Source organism: Rhinolophus sinicus, linkage group LG14, assembly GCF_036562045.2.
Source record: "Rhinolophus sinicus isolate RSC01 linkage group LG14, ASM3656204v1, whole genome shotgun sequence".
Taxonomy (NCBI): Eukaryota; Metazoa; Chordata; class Mammalia; order Chiroptera; family Rhinolophidae; genus Rhinolophus; species Rhinolophus sinicus.
The window spans coordinates 19,334,473-19,357,080 of record NC_133763.1 but is presented as its reverse complement, the minus strand read 5'-3'; the positions used below and the strand labels follow the sequence as shown (position 1 = coordinate 19,357,080).

Sequence of the window (22,608 nt, the reverse complement as noted above, 5' to 3'; positions counted from 1 at the left end):
GTAAGACCCGGTCTTATATTATAGTAAAATAAGACCGGGTCTTGTATAAATTTTTGCTCCAAAAGACGCATTAGAGCTGATTGTCCGGCTAGGTCATATTTTCGGGAAATACGGTAAGATGTTTTATGAATGTCATCATTTGTACCAAGTAATCAAGTAGACAGGTGACGGAAGCTAATCTAAGTGCCACTTTTCTAAGATATCGGTAAAACAAATCACTATGGCATGAAATACATTCACTAACATAAAGAAATTTATCTTCCCTAGAGGTGATCTGGGCCCTCAGTGTTTCCACATGCACCAGGCCACCTGTCCTTACGTTGTGTATTAGTAACTATGTCAAACAAGCAACACCGTCCGCCAGAGCCAACAGGCTGCTCACACCTGTACCTTTTTCCCTGCCTTCTCTCCTGTTATGATGGAGGGTATGCTTGGGCTCTGGAAGACCAGTCACTCTGCTAGGGTACAGAATGGGGACCTTCCCCTACCCGTCCGTCAGCTATTCAAAAACTTTGCTCCGATGAGTATATGCTGCACTCTTGTCCATTTGCAATAAACCACAGACAAAAACTCTCCATGGTCTGACATCCTCCTTTTGCCATTTCTCTGTGTTTTTGTGGCAAAACTCTTTGCAAGAGCTGACGTGCCTTTCTCTTGAGCCTAGGACAGACTTTCATCTGTACTACATTATTGAAGCCACTCCTGAGAAGGTCATAGAAGATGCCCAAGACCTCTGTGCCACCACATCCAGGAGTCCATTCTCAGGACTTCCTTGACTATTTCTTAGAGCAGGTGACAGAGCTGACAGCTCTTCCTGAAGCAGTTTTCCACTTGGCTCGCCAGCCACGTGCTCCAGGATCTCCCCAACCTCACTAGCTCCTCTGTCTTCCTTCAGACACGGCTCTCTTCCCACCCTCTAGCGACAGAGAGCTACAGGCCTAGTCCTTAGCCTCTGCGCATGCTCAGTTTCTGGGAAACCCATCCAACTCCAGGTCTTAAAAATGTATCTGGAAGCTGCAGACTCCAGTTTATCTTTCTAGCCTCAGCCTCTTCTCTGCGGCCCAGGCGAATGCTTCTCAGTGCCTGCCTGGCCTCTCCTCTCGGAGGTCACATTTTAAACAAAGCCTGCTTCTTTATCGCAATAAAGGGCACTACTATCCACCTGGCTGGAGTAATTCTTGACTGTTTTCCTTTATGCTTTGCAACTAATTCATCAGCACATCTGTTGGGTTTTCTTCAGAATAAATCCGGACACTGACCACCTCTCACCCTCCTATCGCTGTCATCCTGGTCCAAAACGCCAGGGTTCTGAACACCCCTAAAGGGTCTCCTTGCTTCCACTCTTGCCGCCTTATAGCACATTCTCTACCCAGACTGCAAAGAGGTTTACAAACACATGTAAATCAGATCGTGCCCCTTCTCTTTCAGCTCTCCAGTGGTTTTTCTCTTTTGTGTTTCATTCTAGCTCATTAGTGGCCCACAGGCCCTCCACGACATGGTTTCCAGCACTGTCCTAATCCCAGGCCCCAGGTGCACTCACCCTCACTGTGCCTTCCACCTGCTGAGGACACGCACGTCTCAGGGCCTCTCCCCTGCCTCTCTGTGCCCACCTGGAACACCACTGCTATGGTAACCACATGGCTCATGCCCTCACACTTTTGAAGTGTACACTTCCAAGTGGCATCTTCTCAGCGACACATCCCCGACCATTCTATTGAAAGCAGCACACACATTCCTTATTTTCTATCGTTTTGTTCTGTTTTCATTTTCTTCATCATATTTATTACTGCCTGACAGTGGAGAAGATATTTCCTTATTGTCTGTTGCCCCCATTGAAAAGTAAGGTCCATGGGGAAAGGGCCTTCAGACATTTTGTTCTTCCCTATATCTCTCAAAGCTCGAATATAATACGTATTGAATGCATTAATTAAAACTATTATTACACACACGTTCATTCACATTAAGAAAATATATTTACTATGTGCTTCTTACCTGACTGAAAATGAGTGAAATCCCCCCGGATTTTGCACTAAAAGCAGAGAAAAGTCATTAAACACATATAATTTTTTGGTAGAAGTAAAATTAAACAGTTAGCGACGATGACATACTTTGCAAAGTGTCTATGGGCTCCATTTTCTCCATGTTTTCCTATTTTTATACAATCTCTCAAAGGAATCTGAATAAAATTGAGAGAAAAATATCATATGAATAAGCAAAGGTAAAATATACACAAAAAATAGGAATGTCTTTATTTTTACAATGTATTTACCTTAATGATGGGCTGGGATATTGCATCTGGTTCAAAAATAACTGATTTTGAACATATTTTTAAGGAGCCTCTGATTTTCCTAGGGATCAAAGTACAAATGATTACTATTAATGAACATAAAAGTCACAAAAGAATCATAATACATTTTAACTAGCAAGCAGATGACTACAGCATCAACTAATAAAAGATCAACAACAAAATTAAACAGAAGGGCATAAAAGGTTGGAAAATATAGCAAAATAATTTTCCTCATCTCCTAGGGATTAATGAAATCTGCATATATTGTAATACGTTTTATTTGTTGAGCACTTCCCATGCATTTTATTTGTATTATCTCATTTGGTATTCATAACTACTCTGAAAGAGAAACTAAGGATTGGAAAACTGATCCTTAAGAAACACTGATTCTATCTACCCTATCTCCAGTAAATCCTTTTGACTTCTAATTCCCCATATCTGAATGAACTATTCCAAAGGTAATATGTACTAAATATCTAAAATGGACTATGTAAGGGATTTTTTTCTTATTTATAATAATAAAAAAATAACAAAAGTTTGAATTTAGCACCTATAATGTTTTTAATGGTGATTTTGGGGTATATGGGAATTCAGGGAAAAAAAATCTGTCCATAATAATAAACATTTTTAAAGACTTTCAATTCAAATGTTAGATCCAGGGGTTTTAATTTCACTTCTTGGATTTGTATCTACATCTCTATATAGTTTAAATAATCTAATGGTTGGAAACTTACAGTATCTAAAAAAGTCACACTGAGAAATACAGTCCTACAGTCTAAGAGCTTTCATCCCCCTCGCTCCCACCATCTCCAGAGTAACACTCTCTTCTTTCGCTTTTACTTCAGCTTTCGACCTTCAATGCTCAACATACATGTTCTGAATGGATGAGAAGGCTCATTATGTGAGGGTCATGATTTAGTTTGCAATTCTTCCTCCTCACAGGACTTTTTAAATTGTTGATTTTTATATCATTTTTTCCATGCTGTTAACTGCATTACTTTGCTAACACCCTAAATTCCCTAATAATAATGTAAGAAAAGTACTTTTGTGGACTTTTCTAAACATGCAAATAGAATAGAAAACAGCCAAGCATCAATTACCTGGCTTCTGCAATTGTTAACATGTGATCATTCTTGTTTTGTATATAATGCTCCCCCCCCCCGCCGCCCCGAATGCTGGATTATAGAGAAAATTCTAGACATCATACATTTCATCCATAAATACTTCAGTATGAATCTCTACAGACAGACTCATTTAATAAATGAAAAATCATTATCACATCTAAAAAATGAATAATTCCTTAATGTCATCAAGTATATAGTTAATATTCAATTTTTTCTATTCCATAAATGTGTTTTTATAGTTGGTTTGTTCAAACCAAAACCCAAAGTCCATATTACATTTAGTTGATATGTCTCTTATATCTCTTAAACAATTTTCATTTTCCCACTTTATAAATTTTGCTGAATGCACCTTTGTGGTTTTCTTCTATCCCATTTCCTTTAAATAAATGGTACGATTAAAAGCCTTGACCAGATTCTGGTTTGATTTTCTGACAATAGTGCTTCAGAGGCAGCACACACGTACTTCCTATCAGAAGGCTCTGGTGAGTTCAAGCGAAGTCAGTCCTGATACATCTATTACAAAATTTCTCAGCAGCTTTTCACCTGCTGGTTTTAGCAGTCATTGAAGATTCTGCCTAGATCAGGGGTTGGCAAACTTTGTCTATGAAGAGCAGACAGTAAATATTTCCACTTTGCAAGCCATGTGGTCTCTGTCACAACTATTCAACTCTGCTGTTGTAGCAGGAAAGCAACCACACACAATATACCCCGTTTCCCTGAAAATAATACCTAACGGACAATCAGCTCTAATGCGTCTTTTGGAGCAAAAATTAATATAAGACCCGATATATTTCATATTATATTATAATATAATATAATATTATATTATATTATATTATATTATATTATATTATATTATATTATATTATATTATACCTGGTCTTATAGTAAAATAAGACTGGGTCTTACATTAATTTTTGCTCCAAAAGACGTATTAGAGCTGAATGTCCAGCTAGGTCTTATTTTCAGGGAAACATGGTATAAACAAATGTGTGTGGCTGTGTCCCAATAAAACTTGACTTACAAAACAAATGGTAGGCTAGACTGGACCCAAGGGCTGTAGTTTGCATCTACATAATGGATGTAGCTGTATTATTCATTAGGGATTGAAATTTCTATCATTCCTTCTGTTTGTTATCTAGAATTCCTTAACCAAGAACAACTTTACTTATCTATGATTTGTTTACCCTGAATTACAATTAGCACAAGGAAAGTTGCTTGATTCTTTACCTTTATGTATCAAGTTTCAAAAAATGAGTTGGTCTAGTAGTATTCTTCCAAGGTAACTGGTGTCTGTGTGTGTGTGTGTGTGTGTGTGTATCTCATTATGAACTCATGGATTCTAACAATTCTGATACTTTAAGTCCATGACAGTTATTATTTTTCATGATGCTCAATCTGTCCCATTTTTGCCCAACTCTTCAAGTTGGCCCTGTGTCCTTTTCATTCAATGTATAGTCATTTTTGATACCTTCCTCCTCACTTCCAGGCTGATCTCGCACCTTTCCTACCCCAGACAGACAGCCACCTCTCCAAAGAGCCCTCATTCCTTTTAGCGGGAAGTGGTATTCAGAGACCATAATCTCCATGCTCATTGCTACAGAATTGTTTTAGACCTTTTCAGAATGTAGAGCTAGAAAACACTTCTTTAAAAAAAGTATAAGAATCCAAATAGCATTTCCAATTCAAATGTAAGACTACAAGGCTTTTTATTTAACTCCTTTAATATTATGTGGATCCATATCTATTTTGTACTGAAAATCTTGCTCTTGACATTAACATATACTTATTTGCTTTATTTAACAATATAAATCTATGTGCATAAAAGTTTCAAAATAATAATACCAAAATTATTAACAATAATATTTTTACTAAAACAGTATACAACTTTTTGTAATTCATTTTCAACTTAGGATAAATTATGTGTCTCTGGTAAATTAAAATTGAAGTTGATTAAAATAATTCTTCTGTGGTTAACCCTCCAAATTTATATACAGTTGAGTTCATTTGTTTCATTTTCTTTTTGATTTTTAGGATTTACTATTTCTCTTGAAATTTAATTATACAGTAAAATATATTAAAAGTATTCCATGGTTCCAAAACCAAAGTTATAAAATATGATATATTTGGTGAAGTCTAGTTGTCATATCTATAGTGTCACCTTGATCCTTCCCTCTTCTGTGTAGACAACCATTTCTATTAGCTTTTAGTTTACGCTTTTTGAAATATATAATTAAAAAATTTTTTAATTAAAAAAAAACAAAACCAAAAAACTCACTCCCCCTTTTTTTATATGAAACATAGCATACAGTACACAGTATTGTGCCTCTTGCTTTTTACATTTAAGATATGCTGAAGATCACCCCTCAACAATACATGGGACTCCTCGTTCCTTTGTTACAGCTGCATAGTACTCCATTATATGAACATTCCATTCACTCAGTTCTCTATTGGACTGTTTCCAGTATTTTGCTATTACAGGTAGTGCTATAATAAATAACCTTGAACATATGTCCATTTATAGATTTTCCAGTGTATATTTGAAATTGTTTCCTAGAAGTAGCACGGCTAAATCAATAGGTTAATTCATGTGCAACCATGCTAGATATTACCAAATTCACTTCCATGGGGTTGTACCATTTAACCCTAATGATAACTTCAAAATCACAAAAACAGGTTTCAGTTTGTTACTTTATATTTGTGTTTTAATACCAAATAAATGTATTTCATTTTAATCAAGACACTATGATATAGGACACAGGAGTGTTGGGAGGAAAAATGGTAAGGAATTAGAGAAAAGAATATGAACAAAATTCTACAGGTAAGAAAGCAAGGTGCTACTTTCAAGGAATAATAATTGTCTAATTTGATTAAACGCTAACGAAACATATACATCTTAAGCTACCAAACAAAAAACTAAATTATTTTTATTGTGGCTTGTATTTAAACAAATACTACATGGTTTTGATCCTCTCGGGATAAATCCTGAAGACTACTAAAAATTAAAGTGTTTATCTAACACCAAAGCATGTTCTAATTGTGGCCTATGCTTGTTTAGTAATGTCCCCAAAGGAAATCATTAGCAGAAACATTTTTGCTGGAACAATTTTCATTGTAGTTAATTCCAAGTTGGCATTTTAAACAAAAACTTCATTATATACTTTTGTACATAGCTTTCAAAAGGTATAACCAAAGAATGTTTTTTATAGTAATAAGTAGTTACTAAAATATAGAGAAAAGTCACTTTGATTCACTTCAAACTGAATTACTCATTTTGAAGTTCTGATGGTTATACCACTCTGGTGTTTTATGATCATTACTTTATAACATCATAACCCAAATAACTGAAAGTGCAAGTACCAAAGGGATGTAAGAAAACAGTGATGGAATGAATGAGAGCCCTAGCCAGCTGATTGAAGATACCCACTATCTTAGAGGAATTAGTAGCACATGCTGCTTCTTAGCTTTGGGAAATATCGGAAGCTGTGACAGCAACTTATAAACCCCCTACTTCTCATCACTTTCCCGATACAAAAGGAGGGGGGAAAAACCTATATGACCATACATTTAATTTTTAAAATATCAGACAAAAGAAGGTTTGCTGGTCCACAGAAATTCACAAATCTTCCTTACCTTTCATTCTGAACGCCCTTACGCTGAATATGATGAGCTGTATGCTGTTCAAAGTAGTATTCTTCCAAGTTAAGCAGGAGCAAGGAAAATCTAAATATGGAAAAAAACAAAAACAGCAAAACCTCATGCTTATTTTTTTCAGTACAAGAAAACAGAATACTTAAAGTATCTGTTCCCAAAGTGCTTTTCCACTAATTAAATCAACAAATACTTATGAAGTGTATATTATATGCCGGGCACTCCTCTTTATCCAATGGGGAGGAGACAACAGACAGACCAGCTGGCTATGCCAAAAATAAAATAAATAACATGTTTACCAGGCAGATTTCTTTTCAGAAACCCCAAATTTCATGAAATAAAACTTATTCTTGACTGAATAAGCATGGAGCTTTCCCACCTATGGAGTTTTGATCCTTTGTTTACTGACTGACACACTGCCTTCCCCACCACATACAACCCCTCCAGTGACAAGTCTTAAGATTAGCTGAGTTTATCTTTCTACTCCCACAATATGCCCTGTAATAATCAATCTAATGCTTTGTACACAATGGGTGTTATAAATAAGTAAACTGAACTGACTGGGATTGAAATATAGTTCTTTTTAGAGTTTTAGATGCTTTTATACTTTTAAAAACAAAATAAGGAAATAAAAAAATATTAATTTAGTTGTATGGCCACAGAAACAAATACATATATGGCAAGGAACTGCAAACAGTGTTTTGTTTATTTTGTGGCAAGGACCAGGTAACAAAGGCATTTAGACTTTCGGGGAAAAGCTTTCATGAAAAGTGTGGGACTTAAGATGGTTCTTGAAGTTCTGGTGTGTTGGAGGAAGATATTTGGATTAAATATGGCAGATTAAATATATGTGTTTATTTCTGCTCCCTTTGGAAACACCACTAAAATGTGAACAAAAATATTTTTTAAATGGTAAAACCCACACACCAAAGAAAATTGGAGAGACATAAAAGCACATGAGCGATATCAACTAATCTGTAAGAAATGGAGAGCAGATGGGATTTAAAACCACAGAGATTTGAAACCAGAATAGCAGCTGCCTCCAGAGAAGGTACCAATGAAGAGAAAACCAACTCAAGTCTCAGGACTTGTCAAAAGTCTGTAATTGCGGTATTAGGGCCTAAGACTGCAGGATGAAGCTGGAGGGGATGGTTGAAAGCCTGCAGCAGGTCAGTGGCTTAGACTCTTCCCCGGATGATTAATTATCCCTACCTCACTCTGGCACACGGTTTTTCTATGCCAAAGCTGAACAAGAGGCTCTAAAATAGACATCACACACAAGGGAAAGCAGGGCTTTGGAATGAAAAGAGGGTGATTAAGCACAAAGCAGGAAGACATGTACCACTCCCAGCAGCAGGCTGGTGGATTATTTTTGGAAAAAACTAAATAGCCCTAAAGAAAAAAACCTATGGATACTAGTATTTGAAAGAGCCAGGTCTCTCCAATATCATCCCATTGAGAAGCCCAACAGAAATGGCCTGCCCACAGTGACACAAATTGCACACTTCACACTTAAATATGAATAGACAACCCAAGATCACCAGCCTCTAACATGAAAGAACTAGACCAAAACAAGCAGAATACCACCTGAAGGACTAGAGATAATGACGAGAACACAAGAACAGGTTAAAAGACTATAATTAGTATCCTTACAAAGAAGAAATTACATCCATGAAAATAGAAGATATTGATCATTAAAAAAATCTGAACCAAAAGAAAAATAACTCATAAATTAAAAAGGAGAACAGGAACCAGCTTTACCATTCTAACATGTAACTTTTATTGTCTTGTTCTACATTTTAAAATCCATGAACAAGGATTGATCACAGGCTAAACTGTCAGAGCTCAATGTAAAATGCTCACTATTAATACTTATTCTGAATTTCAGTACAATCCCAAGAGTTAGGATTGCTAGGAACAGTCTTTTCATACACCAGATAATTTTCAGGAAGATATATAAATCGGAGAGACACTTACTAATCAGCTTGACCCTTATTTTCAATTTGTATCTTAATAACTCCAAATACTTTGCTTGGGCTGGAGCTATGCAACCTTTGCTTCTCCCTCTTGATCTCCCCACTTCTCCCCTTAAAGAGAGAGTAAAATGAGTATACTTCAGTAAGACAATGGCATAATGTTATTGCTAGGAAGCCCAAGTAGCCTTCAAAGACAACCAGCTCTTCCATTTAATTATTAAAATATAATCCTATCCTTAATATTTTTAAAATGTTTATACTACCAAAGAAATCTATAGATTCAATGCATTTATTGCAGAAAAAGAAAAAGAAAAAAATCCTAAAATTCATATGGAACCTAGTAGCCAAAACAATCAAGAAAGAAAAACAAGGCTGGAAGCCTCACAGTTCCTGATTTCAAAACATGTAACTAAAAAGTCAGTTTTGAAACAAGTACGATATTGGCATAAAGACAGACATACACACCAATGGAACAGAATAGAGAGCTCAGAAGTAAACCCTCACATATATGCTCAAATGACCTTCTACAAGGGTTCCAAGACCACACAACGGGGAAAGGATAGTCTCTTCAACAAATGGTGTTGGGAAAACTGGATATCCACATGCAAGAGAATGAAGTTGCATCCTTACTACTTTATACCAGATACCAAAATTAACTCAAATGGAGTACAGACCTAAATATAAGACCTGAAACTATAAAACTCCTAGAAGAAAACATAGGGGGTAAAGCTTCATAACATTGGATTTTGCAATGACTTCTTGAATATGACATCAAAAGCAAAAAATGACAAATGCAACTATATCAAACTAAAAAACTTCGGTGTAGCAAACAAATAAAAACAAAAAACAATCACCAGAGTGAGAAGGCAACCTACAGAACTGGAGAAAAGGTATGCAAACCATATATTTGATAAGAAGTTAAAACCCAGAATATATACAGAACTCCTACAACTCAGCAAAACAATAATTAACCCAATTAAAAAATGGGCAAAGAATTTGAGTAGACACTTCACCAAAGAAGATACACAAATGGCCAAAAGTGTATGAAAAAATACTCAACATCACTAATCATCAGTAAAATGCAAATAAAAACCACAATGAGATATCACTTCACACACTATTAAAAAAAATAAACTACAGAAAATAACAAATGTTGGCAAGGATGTGGAGAAATTGGAACCCTTGCACACTACTGGGATTGTAAATTGGTACAGCTGCTAGGAAAACACTATAGAAGTTCCTCAAAAAATTAAAAATAGAACTACCATGTGATCCACCATTCCCAAATCTGGGTATACACCCAGTGGAAATGAAAACAGGATCTCAAAGAGGTATTTGCATATCCATGTTCACTGCATCATCATTCACAATAGCCAAGATGTGGAAGCACTCAAAATGTCTAGCGACAGATGAGTGGATAAAGAAAATGTGGTATATACATATCATTCAAACCTAAAAAGAAGGAAATGCTGTCATATGCTACAACGTGGATGAATCTTGAGGGTATCATGCTAGGTGAAATAAGCCCGTCTCAAAGACAAATACTACAGGATGCCACTTATATGAAGTACCTAAAGTAGTTACACTCTTACTAAGAGAAAATAGAATGGTGGTTGCCAGGAGCTGTGGGTAAGAGAAAAAGGGAAGTTGTTGTTCAGTGTACAGATGAAAAAGTTCTAGAGATCTGTGTACAACAATATGAACACACTCAACACCACTGTACTATACACTTCAAAATGGTTAAGATGGTAAATCTCATGTTTTATGTTTCTTACCACACACACAAAAATAACAAACTATTATATAATACAACTAAAATCATTATTTTGGTAAATGAATTATATCCTCCTTAATTTATCAATATGCATATTTTGTAAGACATGTAAAGCACATGGTGAAGGGATAAAACCAAATCATATTATTCAAAATTAAAGGACTAAGGAACTATTCTGAGTTTCCTTTTTCTGTTTACTGAAATGTTCAGGTATACCTGTTTTAAAATTTTTGTATGTAAAAGTTATTAGGATAAGGATTCATGCTGTTTTAAACAATGATTTTCAAACTGTATTTCTATGGGGTAAAAGGTTCCATGCTTTAAAATTTTTTTAAATCTCTTTTATAATTTTATGACCTCAGTTTATTCCATCTTTACACAGGTGTAGTGGCACTCTCTTTAGATAAATTGACTCATTTAACAACTTAACTTCCCTAAAAAGATGCTGTATCATCCTCATGTTGCCTAAATTTTAATGCATACTGTTCAACTCTTAACCAACAACATAAAATAAGGTCACTCCAGACAGCACTCAGAGTCAGCCTGCATTCCACGGCGACTCAACGTTATTCAACACTCTGTTGATGGGCAGTATTTATAATGGACCCAGAAGATTTTGCTAGTCAATCATTTCTCTAGATTGCAGATGTAACACAGGCTTCACGGTGTTGAGGAGATTGTGATATGTACTCCATGGGAGAAAGTGCCGTGACGCCTTAGTGATGTGTGCCCCGGTGTAGGAAAGGGCACAAGTGCCGTGTATCTGCCATCTCTACTCTGAATACCCCAACACCATCCTTGGATTAAGCTAAACTGTTGTGCCCCCCACCACCTAGAAAGTCGGTTTAACTAAATTGGGCATTTTTTTGTAAGCTTCTTAAAATGGCCTCTAAAACAAGGAGGAAATTAAGAAAAATGTGGGACAGAAAAGGGTAAGAACACAGTCTTGTGACCCACCATTTGAAATGTTCCCAGTCATACATGTGACAGCAACCTCTGAATAGTCATTCAAACAAATATTATTCTATCTTACTACACTAACATTAATTTCTCCTTTCTCAATGTACAATTATCACAAAACCAAATCTTATTCTTTGCCAAAGTTCAGATGAACTAAATCTACTGTATTTTCCTGACCTACAAGTCAGAACTCTGTCAAAAGAGATTAGATTAGCATGACATGACTTCATAGTGAATTTGAGCTGGAGACTGATAACAACTTCCTGTTTTAGTGGTTTATAAATAATCTGTCTGATCTGGAACTAGCATTAAATATACAACACACGTTCTTTCTGCACAGTTCCAAGTTCCTGGATCATGATTTCCAAACTGATTCTGTGGTTCCAAACTCAAACTATCTCCCAGGAGTTTATGGCAGGAGACACAAGCACAGGAGTGACCTTTGCATCTTCACCCATTTAATGAAAATTTATCTGTCACTTTCAGTCTAATAGTCTCATTAACAGAGTACAAAATAAAAGCCACGTTCTCTGTCATAAATCAACTTTACACCAACTCCCAGGCTGGGCCCTAGGCAGCAGCCTAGTTTTAAATATTAATACAACTTCAGGAGACTTAAAAATTTTTTTTCAATTTATAACATTTTTTAAAACTCTTATTTGGGGCTTTAATTTTTTTATGCTAATTGCGCAGGTCCGTGACATCCTCTTAATCTGTCCTTGGTTTTGCCCTTCTTCTTTTATATATTTTAAAAAAATTATAAGTTCAGAGGAACATTACCTGTACAACTATTCTATGTTTAATTGCATGTCTGATTTTCTCTAACTCTTCACAAAAGACCATTTGGATTGGATGTTCTGAATTATATTTTTGACAGTTTCACAAACTTCCTGGGTCAATATCCTTTCCAGAATTGCCCAGTAATAATACCTACTTTTTCTCCTTGAAACTTTCAATATCTGCCTTTCAATATCTGAAAAAGCTGGATTCTATGTATGACAGAATCTTTCTTAATCCCCCTGGGCTTCAACAAGAAATAACTTGATATAACTGCTTTTTCTGAAGGTTTCTATCCTTGCTACTTGGTTAATTTCTCTTTAATATTCAGAATCTTGTGAAGTCTCAAATCCTCTGCCTTAAGATAAATTAAAACTTCAAAAGGGAAGTCAAGGAACTATAGATATCTCATAAGTGAGGTCCCTGTCATTTTCTCTATTGTCACTTCTTGTTTCCAATCTACATAGGTATACATCTGCCATTTTTCCTACTCACTTAGGTGGCCTCTAACAAATGAATGCAATTATGTTATCTCTGTTCCTCTTTCCAGTAAATTCTCCAGTTTTTTCCTCCTCTTATTCATGGATTCCTCTGCCAATGTGTATCTTCTTGACATTCAGAACCCACTGCCTCACCTCCTAACAGGTCTCCTTTTGAATAGGTCTATAGCTTTCAGCACTAGATTCCAATCTTGAGTCCCATCCTAATAAGATTCAGTGACACCTAAAACACACATTAATCCTCTTTTGTAATAAAATTCCAGTCATTTTATTATCCATGTTCTACACATTTGCATAGAGACATCTGAGTGATTAAATGTTATTTCTAGTCCCCGAACCAATTGTTTTTTGATGTAAATTACTGGCCCCTCCTCCCCTAGAGTAGCATTTCATCCTTGCCTGCTGTCCTCCAATGCAACCAATTTCCCTGTTTCATCTGGCCTTTTGATCACTTCCCTTGGGAGTAAGTTTAAAGCTCTATCACTGGGCCTGACTTGATGAAATTACATTCACCTTTGACTTATGTGAGATGCAGTTACTTCCTGGCCAAGATGGTTCAGATAGAAAAATCCCTTTCACTGACATCATCCATAAAGCCAGTGTTTCTGTTTTTAAGCCTCAACTATTTATGAGAATGAATGGCAAAAATATCACCTATACTCTCAAAGTCTTAATTTCCTCATCAAGGGTCATATAAGGTTCTATCAAGATAAAGACCGAAGTATAGTTTGAAGGAACCAAAACAAACAAACAAAGCAATCAAGATGTTTAATTACTGTTATCTAGAACAGTGCTTCTCAAACTATAGTGTACAATCATCAGGGGATCTTGCTAAAATGCAGATTCTGGCATTAGATCTGGGGTGGAGCCTGAAATTCTGCCTTTTCTAGCACAGTCTCTCAGGCCATGCTGATGCTGCCGGCCCACTGATCACACTTAGAGTTACAAGGTTCTAATAGCGACATAAACCAGCAGTCGATCATTACTGAATCCTTCTAAATTTCAGACATACCATAAGCATTGGCCTAGTATTCAAAACGGAAGCAGCATGTTTTGGTGGAAAAGGGGCTAGGCTTGGATCAGGAAAACATTTGTTTTAGCCTTAATTCAGCTATGGCTTAGCTGTTGGACTTTTAGTCAAGTCCTTTTACTTACTTAGTCTCAACTATAAAATTGAGGGGAGAGAAATATAGACTAGATTACCTCAAAAGTCCCTTCTTAAACCAGTAGGTTTACAGATGTACTAAATAAACGTGGGCTTAAAGAATCAGCAGGAATTCCTTTTCAGGCATTTTGGCAAGATTAGACGTTTAGAAAAACAATCTCAGTACAAATCCTCTAAAATTGCTCGATAAAATACTAAAATTTTTTTTTTAATGCTTGGTTGAAGTGATGAAAAAGTAAGGGAAAATCCTGGAACAGAGAAACAAAGAACTTAGCTGGAATTGTAGCAGACTTTGCCTGGGGGCTTTGCCCAACTCTCCAGCAGTAGAAAGCCTGAGTTGATTAGGGCCCTGTGCCTTGAAGGGACAGTCCTGGGGTGGGAGTGGGGGGAAGGGTATAGTAGAAGAAGCTACTAGGATCCCTAAAGCTAACACCCTTTGAGAGTGTAAATAAAAACCAGCCATCCCAACTTCCCCAAAGGAAGATGGAAGGACCTTGGCTCTGGGCTGTGGACAAAATAAGTCTACCTTGAGAATTTGAAACCATAAGCCAGCCTTGACACACATTTGCAGCTAGAATTCACACTACCTGTTTAGCCCAATAAAACTCAAGCCAAACCAATGTGGCCCCTCTCCCAACCTACCCAGCAATAAACGCAAATACTTTCTGGAAAAATATACTTTAATAAAAATATACTTTAAATATTCTTATACTCAAAGAATTCCCAAGGATAAACGTCCAAGAAACACAAGAGACTATAATCAAAAATCGTTAAAAAAGTGAGGAAGTAAAATTACTGAATGAAGGTCAGCAACAAACTACTCAATCAAACATGGAAAGGTTACAGATAATTTATTTTCTGTATCTGAACATTCCAATGGATAAGTTTAAAGATATGTAAGTATATCAAGAGTACAACAAAGGAACAGACTTTTATAAAAAATGACCAGGCAGTTATAAATGACCCAAAAATAGAACTAGAAATTTAAACATATAATAATTGAGGTTAAAACTAAACTAGTGGGATAGACAGCAAATTAGGCAACGAGAGAGAAAATTTGTAAATTATAAGAGAGATTTAAATAACCTACAACACAGCAAAAAAATAAAGATAAATATTAAAGAGTCATTCTGAGACACAAAACAATGGGGAAAAGCAATATTTGAAGAGCTAAAGGCTTAGCTCCAAATTTTCCAAAACTGTTTCAGCTTCAGAAACCCCAATCAGGACAGGTAAACAGAAAGAAATCTCTACACAGACAATAGCAAAACACTACAAAGACAAAATCTAAAAGCAGCCAGAGAAGAGAGAGATTACTTATAAAGAACAATTAGACTTAAATGACATGTGGTTACTGCAGGCTGGTGCCCCAGAACAGAAGGTGGCCTCCTACAAAGCTACATGGAAACCTGCTATGGTCTTGTGTTAAAGGAAACAGTCCTGGTCAACCACAAGGCTAGGACGCCAGTGCCTTCATCACGCCACAGAGAGTGCTGATGGTTCCCTAACCATGAATGCAGACAACAAATCCTGCTACATCATATAGACTCAAGCACAAGGCTTAGACGGGGAAGGGGCAAGGCCAACCCACGGCCACAAACGCGGAGCTGGACAGGATGAGCCAACGTTGTATGAAAGTGCAGTTCAACTGGTCACTCCATAGGAATCAGGTCTCTCCTGGAGGCTGGAGCCCGACCCTGCCAGGTAGCTAAGTGCCGCCGCAGGGGGGCATGGCACACCTACTACTAACCTTTTCTCTGTTGCGTTTCCCCCATGGAATGCTGCTCCAGTAAATCACATTCCCTGGCCATTTGCCTTCCTTTGAACAATCTTCAAAATGTTGAGAGAATTACACATCTAACAAAACTGATTTTCAAAACAAGGACAACATGAGGACATGTTTAGACAGACAAAAACAGTTTACTACCATCAGACTCTCATCAGGGGAGCTTCTAAAGGATGTTCTTCAGGAAAGAAAATAATTCCAAAGGGCAGATATGATATGCAAGAAGCAATATTGAACTAAATATGAATGTAAAACTATACAAGCATTAACTAGACAATTGTACATAGTCCCCACTTCCTGGTGATTTCGCTTTCTGCAGTTTCAGCTACCCGTGGTAAACTGTGGTCCAAAAATATTAAATGGAAAACTCCAGAAATAAACAATTCATGAGTTTTAAATGGTGGCACTGTTCTGAGTAGCGTGATGAAATCTCTTGCCTTCCCATTCCATCCCACTCAAGACATAAAAAATCATCCCTTGGTCCAAAATCTACACGCTGTAGAGGCGCCCTCCCCTCCCCCCTTCAGTACTCAGTAGCCGGCTTGGTCATCACATCAACTGTTTCGGTGTTGCAGTGCTTGTGTTCCAGTCACCCTTATTTTACTTAATAATGGCCCCAAAGTACAATAGTAATGCTGGCAATTCAATATGCCAATGAGAAGCTGGAAAGTGTATGTATGTATAGGAAAAAACAACGTATATATAGAGTTCAGTACTACCCTGTTTCCCCGAAAATAAGACCTAGCCGGACAATCAGCTCTTATGCGTCTTTTGGAGCAAAAATTAATGTAAGACCCGGTATTATATTATATTAATAGGAAAATAAGACCGGGTCTTATATTAATTTTTGCTCCAAAAGACGCATTAGAGCTGACTGTCCGGCTAGGTCTTATTTTTGGGGAAACATGGTAGCTGCGGTTTTAGGCATTCAGTGGGAGTCTTGCAACGTATCCCCCATGGATAAGGCGGGACCATTGTAATGTCTAATTTGTAGGTTTAAAAAAATGCATAGAAAATTCTGGACAATAACAAACTATAATTTAGGATGGGACATGAATTAACTATTCCAAGGTACATATATTATTAGGAAGAAGGGTAAAGAGAATGATTAGCTTCAGACCTCAAGTTAAATATAAACGTTAAAATTTCAAGGGTAAACACTAGAAAAACAGAAGCTGAATATGTAACTTCCATACTCTTCAGGAAAAATTAAAGGGAGCAAAGAAGTCTTAATTAACTCAAACAAAGGAAAAAATTAAGATACAATTAAAGAACAAAATGAAAAAGTAAAAATGAATCCAAGTATACCTATCATAATGGTAAATGGACTAAACTAATCTGTCAAGACAAAAATTATCTGAATGAATTATTCAGAAGTCCAACTATAAGCTATTTAGAAAAATATGCCTAAAACCTAAAGACACAGAAAAGTTGAAAGCAAAAGAATGAAAAATTCTATATAATGCAAATAATCAAAAGAAACTGATATAGTTATATAAATATCAGACAAAATAGAAAAAAATCATTACCAAAAGAGGTCATTATATATTGATGAAAGATTCAATTTGCTAAGAAGATATCAATTCTAAATTTATATTGACTTAGTAACATACCCTGAAAACATATATAGCAAAAACAAATAGAAATACAAGGCAAAGTTTGCATCATAAAGTATCTCTCAGTAATTGATAAGTCAACCAGAAAAAAATTCATTAAGGAAATAGAAGGTGTAAACACAATTAACAAGCTAATGTAATTCCTTCCGACCCATCAGCATTCCTGATTATGTAAGTGCTGATTCTACAGTTTATCTCCATTTTCAGCACTTGGCATATCCCATAGAGATATTAAAAAAATAGGGTGATCAGACTTGGAAATGAAAGATGAAACAGGAGTATAACAAATCACTTTGCCCTCTAAACAAGTATTAGTATAATGAATACAGAACCAATTGATAAAATAAACATATTAAGTAAAAGATACTTCATATTAGCCAAGAAATTTAATATCAGCATAACCAAGGGAATTATACACATGGAATGTTTGAAGCAACGCTAAGTCTAAGAAATGACTGTAAAGCTATTAATGTAATATGTATACCCAATATAGAATTCATGATCATTAATTTCTTTTTCAATTACAGTTGACATACAACATATATTAGTTTCAGGGGTACAACATAGTGATTAGACATTTATATAACTTACAAAGTGACAGAATCACTAAGATTTTATCCTGGAATGATAGTTTCTCTCTAGAGAAAAAAATGTGACTCTTCCCCAGTAGGAACGTGCCTCAACTATCTAAATTTCTACATCACCCAAGAAAAAAATAGCTACCATCCCACTCCTAGGTGTGAAAAACAAAATCACTTAACAATTATCTTATTCTTAAACCTTAAAATGGAAATATAATAAATAGCAGCAGTTTGTAGACTATCCTTATCTGCTATTTCCAACTATACGCATCTGCCATTTCCAACAATTCCAAACGAAGATACGTGAATTGTCTTTTAAAATTTTTTTCCACTTATCTTCATTAACACCTGCATAAGACATTTTTAAAAAAACAGTAAAATTAATATGGTTCCTGCCATTTAAATTCTAACCAGGATATTAGTGTAATTTGAATGCTCAAGTATCTCTGCTCTCTAATACTGAAAATTACCAAAGCATTTCTTTAGAAACATCAATAAATGGCACTGCTGTACAGATGTTCAAACCAGAAAATTGAGAGTATAACTGTCATGTTTAGCAAATAAAAATAGAGGATGCCAAGTTAAATTTGAATTTCTGATCAGTACAAAAATTTTCAGCATAAGTATGTACCAAATATTGCATGGGACATACTTACACTAAAAGCTTATTCACTGTTCATCTGAAATTCAAATTTAGCTGGGCTTCCTATATTTTATCGGATAACTCTAGCTGGAATTCTTTCTCTATTATCTCCTACAAGCAAGCCACCATACCAAGACCTGTCAATACCGTCTCCAAAAAACATCTAAAATTCACCCACTTTTCTCCATTTCTTCTGCCACCACCTTGATCTAAGCACCAATCCAAAAATCTCCCAACCAGTCTCTCTGCTTTGACACTTGTAGAAATATCACTTACTCTAAACGCAGTAGCATGAACTTAACTAAGAGAAATAAATGCTAACTTCAAGTATCTCCTTTTCTGGGGTCATTATTTGGTAGCACTAGAAATTGGCCCTTCTAAAGCAGCCTGAGAGGGACCAATGAACTCACAGCTCTGAAGAGGTGAGGCCTTTAGTGAGTAACCTCTGAAACAGTCCCAAATAAAGTAACAGTTCTCTTAGGTAAGTGGGAGCCAGTGACCTATATTATTAATCATTTTGCTAACTGGTGTTTATTGCCACAAAGAGACTGAGCCAGGAAAAAATCTGTGCAAAAATGGTAAATTTAGGGCTCAATAAAGTTGGTTTGAAATATTCCTGTCTTTCAGAATGAATTCTAAGCTTTATAAAGAGACTGCTTGCTTCTAACCCACATTTGATTATGAGACAGATTCCTATGGTTCAAATTGATATTCTGTGGACACCATCCTAGTTTGAGTCTGCCCATGAGCCCCAAATTGCAAAGCCATGGGGCAGACATCTTTAAAGAATTTGGGCAGTCAGCAAGTAGATTCAAATAAATATAAAATATGTGGCACCAACTTTTTCAGATGACTGATCCTCAGGAACAGTTGCTGCCTCCTGACTGGTGGATAAATGTTTTGGTTGTGAGAGCTAGTTATCTGGGAGTGCTGCTAGCCTGTCACATATCTGATCAATGGATACCGACAAAGCAGATTACACATAAAAACGTAACTGCAGACTTGTGTGACATTGCAGAGCTGTCTAAGCTAACCAAATTCAGCACAAATTACTGCCATCAAAATAAATGGCAGATCTAAAGAAAACAGGTTTTCCTGTATATCAACGAGGCAATGGAATTGTTACAAATGACTCTTAGATGTAGAACACATGGCAATTCAAGTGTTTCAAAGTTCTTACGATGTAAATTTTAACATTTGTCTGTTTAACGTTTTTGGTACAGAACAAAGAAACTACTCAGCTCTTTCCACATGAAATGAGAATTATAAATGAAGTTAGATGAGCCTCTGCAATTGTGAGTTACTTTATTTATGGTCCAGTTATTATTTAACAAACAAATCTTTTTGTGGATGAAACCTAATCACACTGCCTAAAACGTTCTTGGAAGCCATATCCAAGATAGTTTTTTGGTACGTCTTATCTCCACTACAGTAGGGAAACAAAATTTCAGACTATGGATATCCTGGCCAGGCCAACATTCGAGATTAGAAAGGGACACGAACGTTTGGACTAAACGGGTAGAGACAACACCTATAAAACGGTGTGGAAGCTACAAGATCACACCTTAAAGTCTACACTTGCATTTCCATGTACAATCTGCTTTGGTTGGTATCCACTGCTCACACAACGTGACAGGTTAGCAGCCCTCCGACATGACTAGCTCCCACACCCAAAATAGTATTTGTAAAAACAAGTCATTTACAGTTCCTTCTGGCACCTGGGGCCCGGGGCCCGCGTGTCTGCCAGTTGTTTCGGTCACCAGAAATGCAGTGGGGAGTATACTTGGAGCAGAAGTGAGCTTTCTTACAAGAGACTTCCCTTGGAGACTACGGATTAGAAACTCTGAAAGGGCACTGCCCTGAAACCAGATGGCTTTCCCTCCTAGGACCCTAAGTCCTCACCAGGATGCCGGTGATGAGCGTGGTGCCTCACCGCGTTTCGGGACGCAAAGCCTTACAATAAGGTCCACCGCTTGGCAGAAAACGTTTCGGGGGCTTGGACCTTCCTTGGCTTTTCTCAGAGAAAGGCCATTTTTGTGGCCCTCGTCTCGGGCCAGTAGGGCATCGGCTTTATGTGTGAGGAAGTTGGCAGGAAAAGGGCGCGGTGATGTGAGGCAGCGATGTCCACCCCTGTCCCCCATGCAGGCGGGGTGGTCGCCGGCCAGCGGGCGGCCTGGGTGGGACAACCCGGTGGCGCGAAACCAAGTGCTCCGACCCAACGCGCGCACCTGGGGGGGGGGGGGCGGCGAGGGGGGGGGTGAGGCTGGGAGGGGGGTCCGCCGAGCGCTTACACGCCACCTGCTACCCTCACCCAGAGAACGCCCCGGCTCGCGCGCCGGGGGGCGGCCCCGCGCTCGGTGACATGGCGCGGGCGAGAGGACTCTGCCCCCGAGCCGCAGGGCCTCTTCCGGGTGAGCCCGGCCGCAGCCGCCGGGTCCTGAGTGGCTGGCCGAGTGCGCTCGGCGCCGGCACAGCGTGGGGCGCAGGCTGCGGCCCCTGCTCCCGGCTGCCTCCTACCCCGACCAGGCCGCCGGCCTCCACCCCGAGCCTGGGGCCCGGGCGCCGAACGTGCTCGCGGCCGCGGCCGCAGTGTCGGGCTCCACGCAGGGTCCGTCCCTCAGCTCTCCGGCCGGCAACCCCGCTCCTGCCCGACCAGGCCCGGCCTCCGACCCCCGCTCCCGCTCTCCCCGCCGCCGCCGCCGGCTGTCCCGAGGCCGGGCGCTCACCTCTCCTTGGAATAGAGCTGCAGCAGCTGCTCCTGCTGCTTCTTCCGGATAAACGCCATGGAAGGACGGCAGGCGCAGGCGGGCGGGGGACGAGCGGCTCAGGCCCCGCGGCCGCCCGCTGACGAGGTGCGGAGGAGCCGGCCTGAAGTCCCGGCCGGGAGGAGAACGCGGCTGCCGGCTTCCCGTGCGGCGCCGCTCGGCGGCCAAGAGCCCGACGCAGCGCCCCAGGGCCCGCGGCGTCCGAGCCGCGCTCACCGCAGCATCTTCGCGTGGGGACTCCGGCGGCGCGGTGACTCAGGCCCGGAGGAGGGGCGCGCGGTGACCCAAGGCGTCCCTAGGCGTCCCAGGTGCTCGCGAAAGACTCAGAGGTCGGCCTAGGATCTCTCCTTGCACACTAAATGCTCGCCACTGCACCAACCACTGCACGGCTCCATGTTTAATATTTTACACCTGAAAACGGATGCTCGCCCATAAACTATACCACTTTGTTCACCACAGGGACTCGGAATAACTTTTGGGCCCTCAGTCTCTTGGTAGTTGAAAGAACTGGTCGCATGACTTTTTTTTCTAACAACTTTATTGAGATATACCTCACGCACCAAGCAATTCACCCATTTAAAGTGTACCATTCAACGGTTTTTAGTATATTAACAGATATATACAACTGTCACTACAATTTTGGAACATTTTTATCACGTCATAAAGAAACCCATGCACTTTAGTTATCATCTCCCAACCAATACCGTTCAGTTATCACACACACATCCCAACACCAACCCTAGAAAGACACTTATCAGCTTTCTGTCTATGAATTTGCCTGTTCTGGCCATTTCATATCAATGCAAACATACAATATGTAGCCTTTTATATCTGGCTGCTATCGTTCAGCATAATGTGTTCTAGATTCATGTAGCAGTACTTCATTCCTTTTGATTGCTGTAGAGTATTCCACTGTATAGATATGCCACATAATTGACGGACATTTCAGTTGTTTAAGCCACTTGGCTATTATGAATAACGCTGCTATGAACATTCATGTACC

General features: G+C 38.4%; 1 protein-coding gene across 2 annotated transcripts in view; it reads right to left on the bottom strand.

The window, feature by feature from the left end:
• NSMAF (neutral sphingomyelinase activation associated factor) overlaps positions 1-22,118 on the bottom strand; it is a 54,340-nt gene extending 32,222 nt beyond the window's left edge. The window contains exons 1-5 of one of the 2 annotated variants that reach the window (XM_019756949.2): positions 21,567-22,118; positions 7,045-7,134; positions 2,270-2,348; positions 2,109-2,176; positions 1,993-2,029 (exon numbers count right to left, since the gene is read on the bottom strand). In XM_019756949.2, coding sequence (XP_019612508.1) covers positions 1,993-2,029; positions 2,109-2,176; positions 2,270-2,348; positions 7,045-7,134; positions 21,567-21,625 — 333 coding nt within the window. In that variant the 5' untranslated portion in view covers positions 21,626-22,118. The remainder of the gene's footprint in view (positions 1-1,992; positions 2,030-2,108; positions 2,177-2,269; positions 2,349-7,044; positions 7,135-21,566) is intronic. The other variant, XM_074318974.1, reaches the window with a different exon arrangement.
• Between the last annotated feature and the right edge of the window lie 490 nt (positions 22,119-22,608).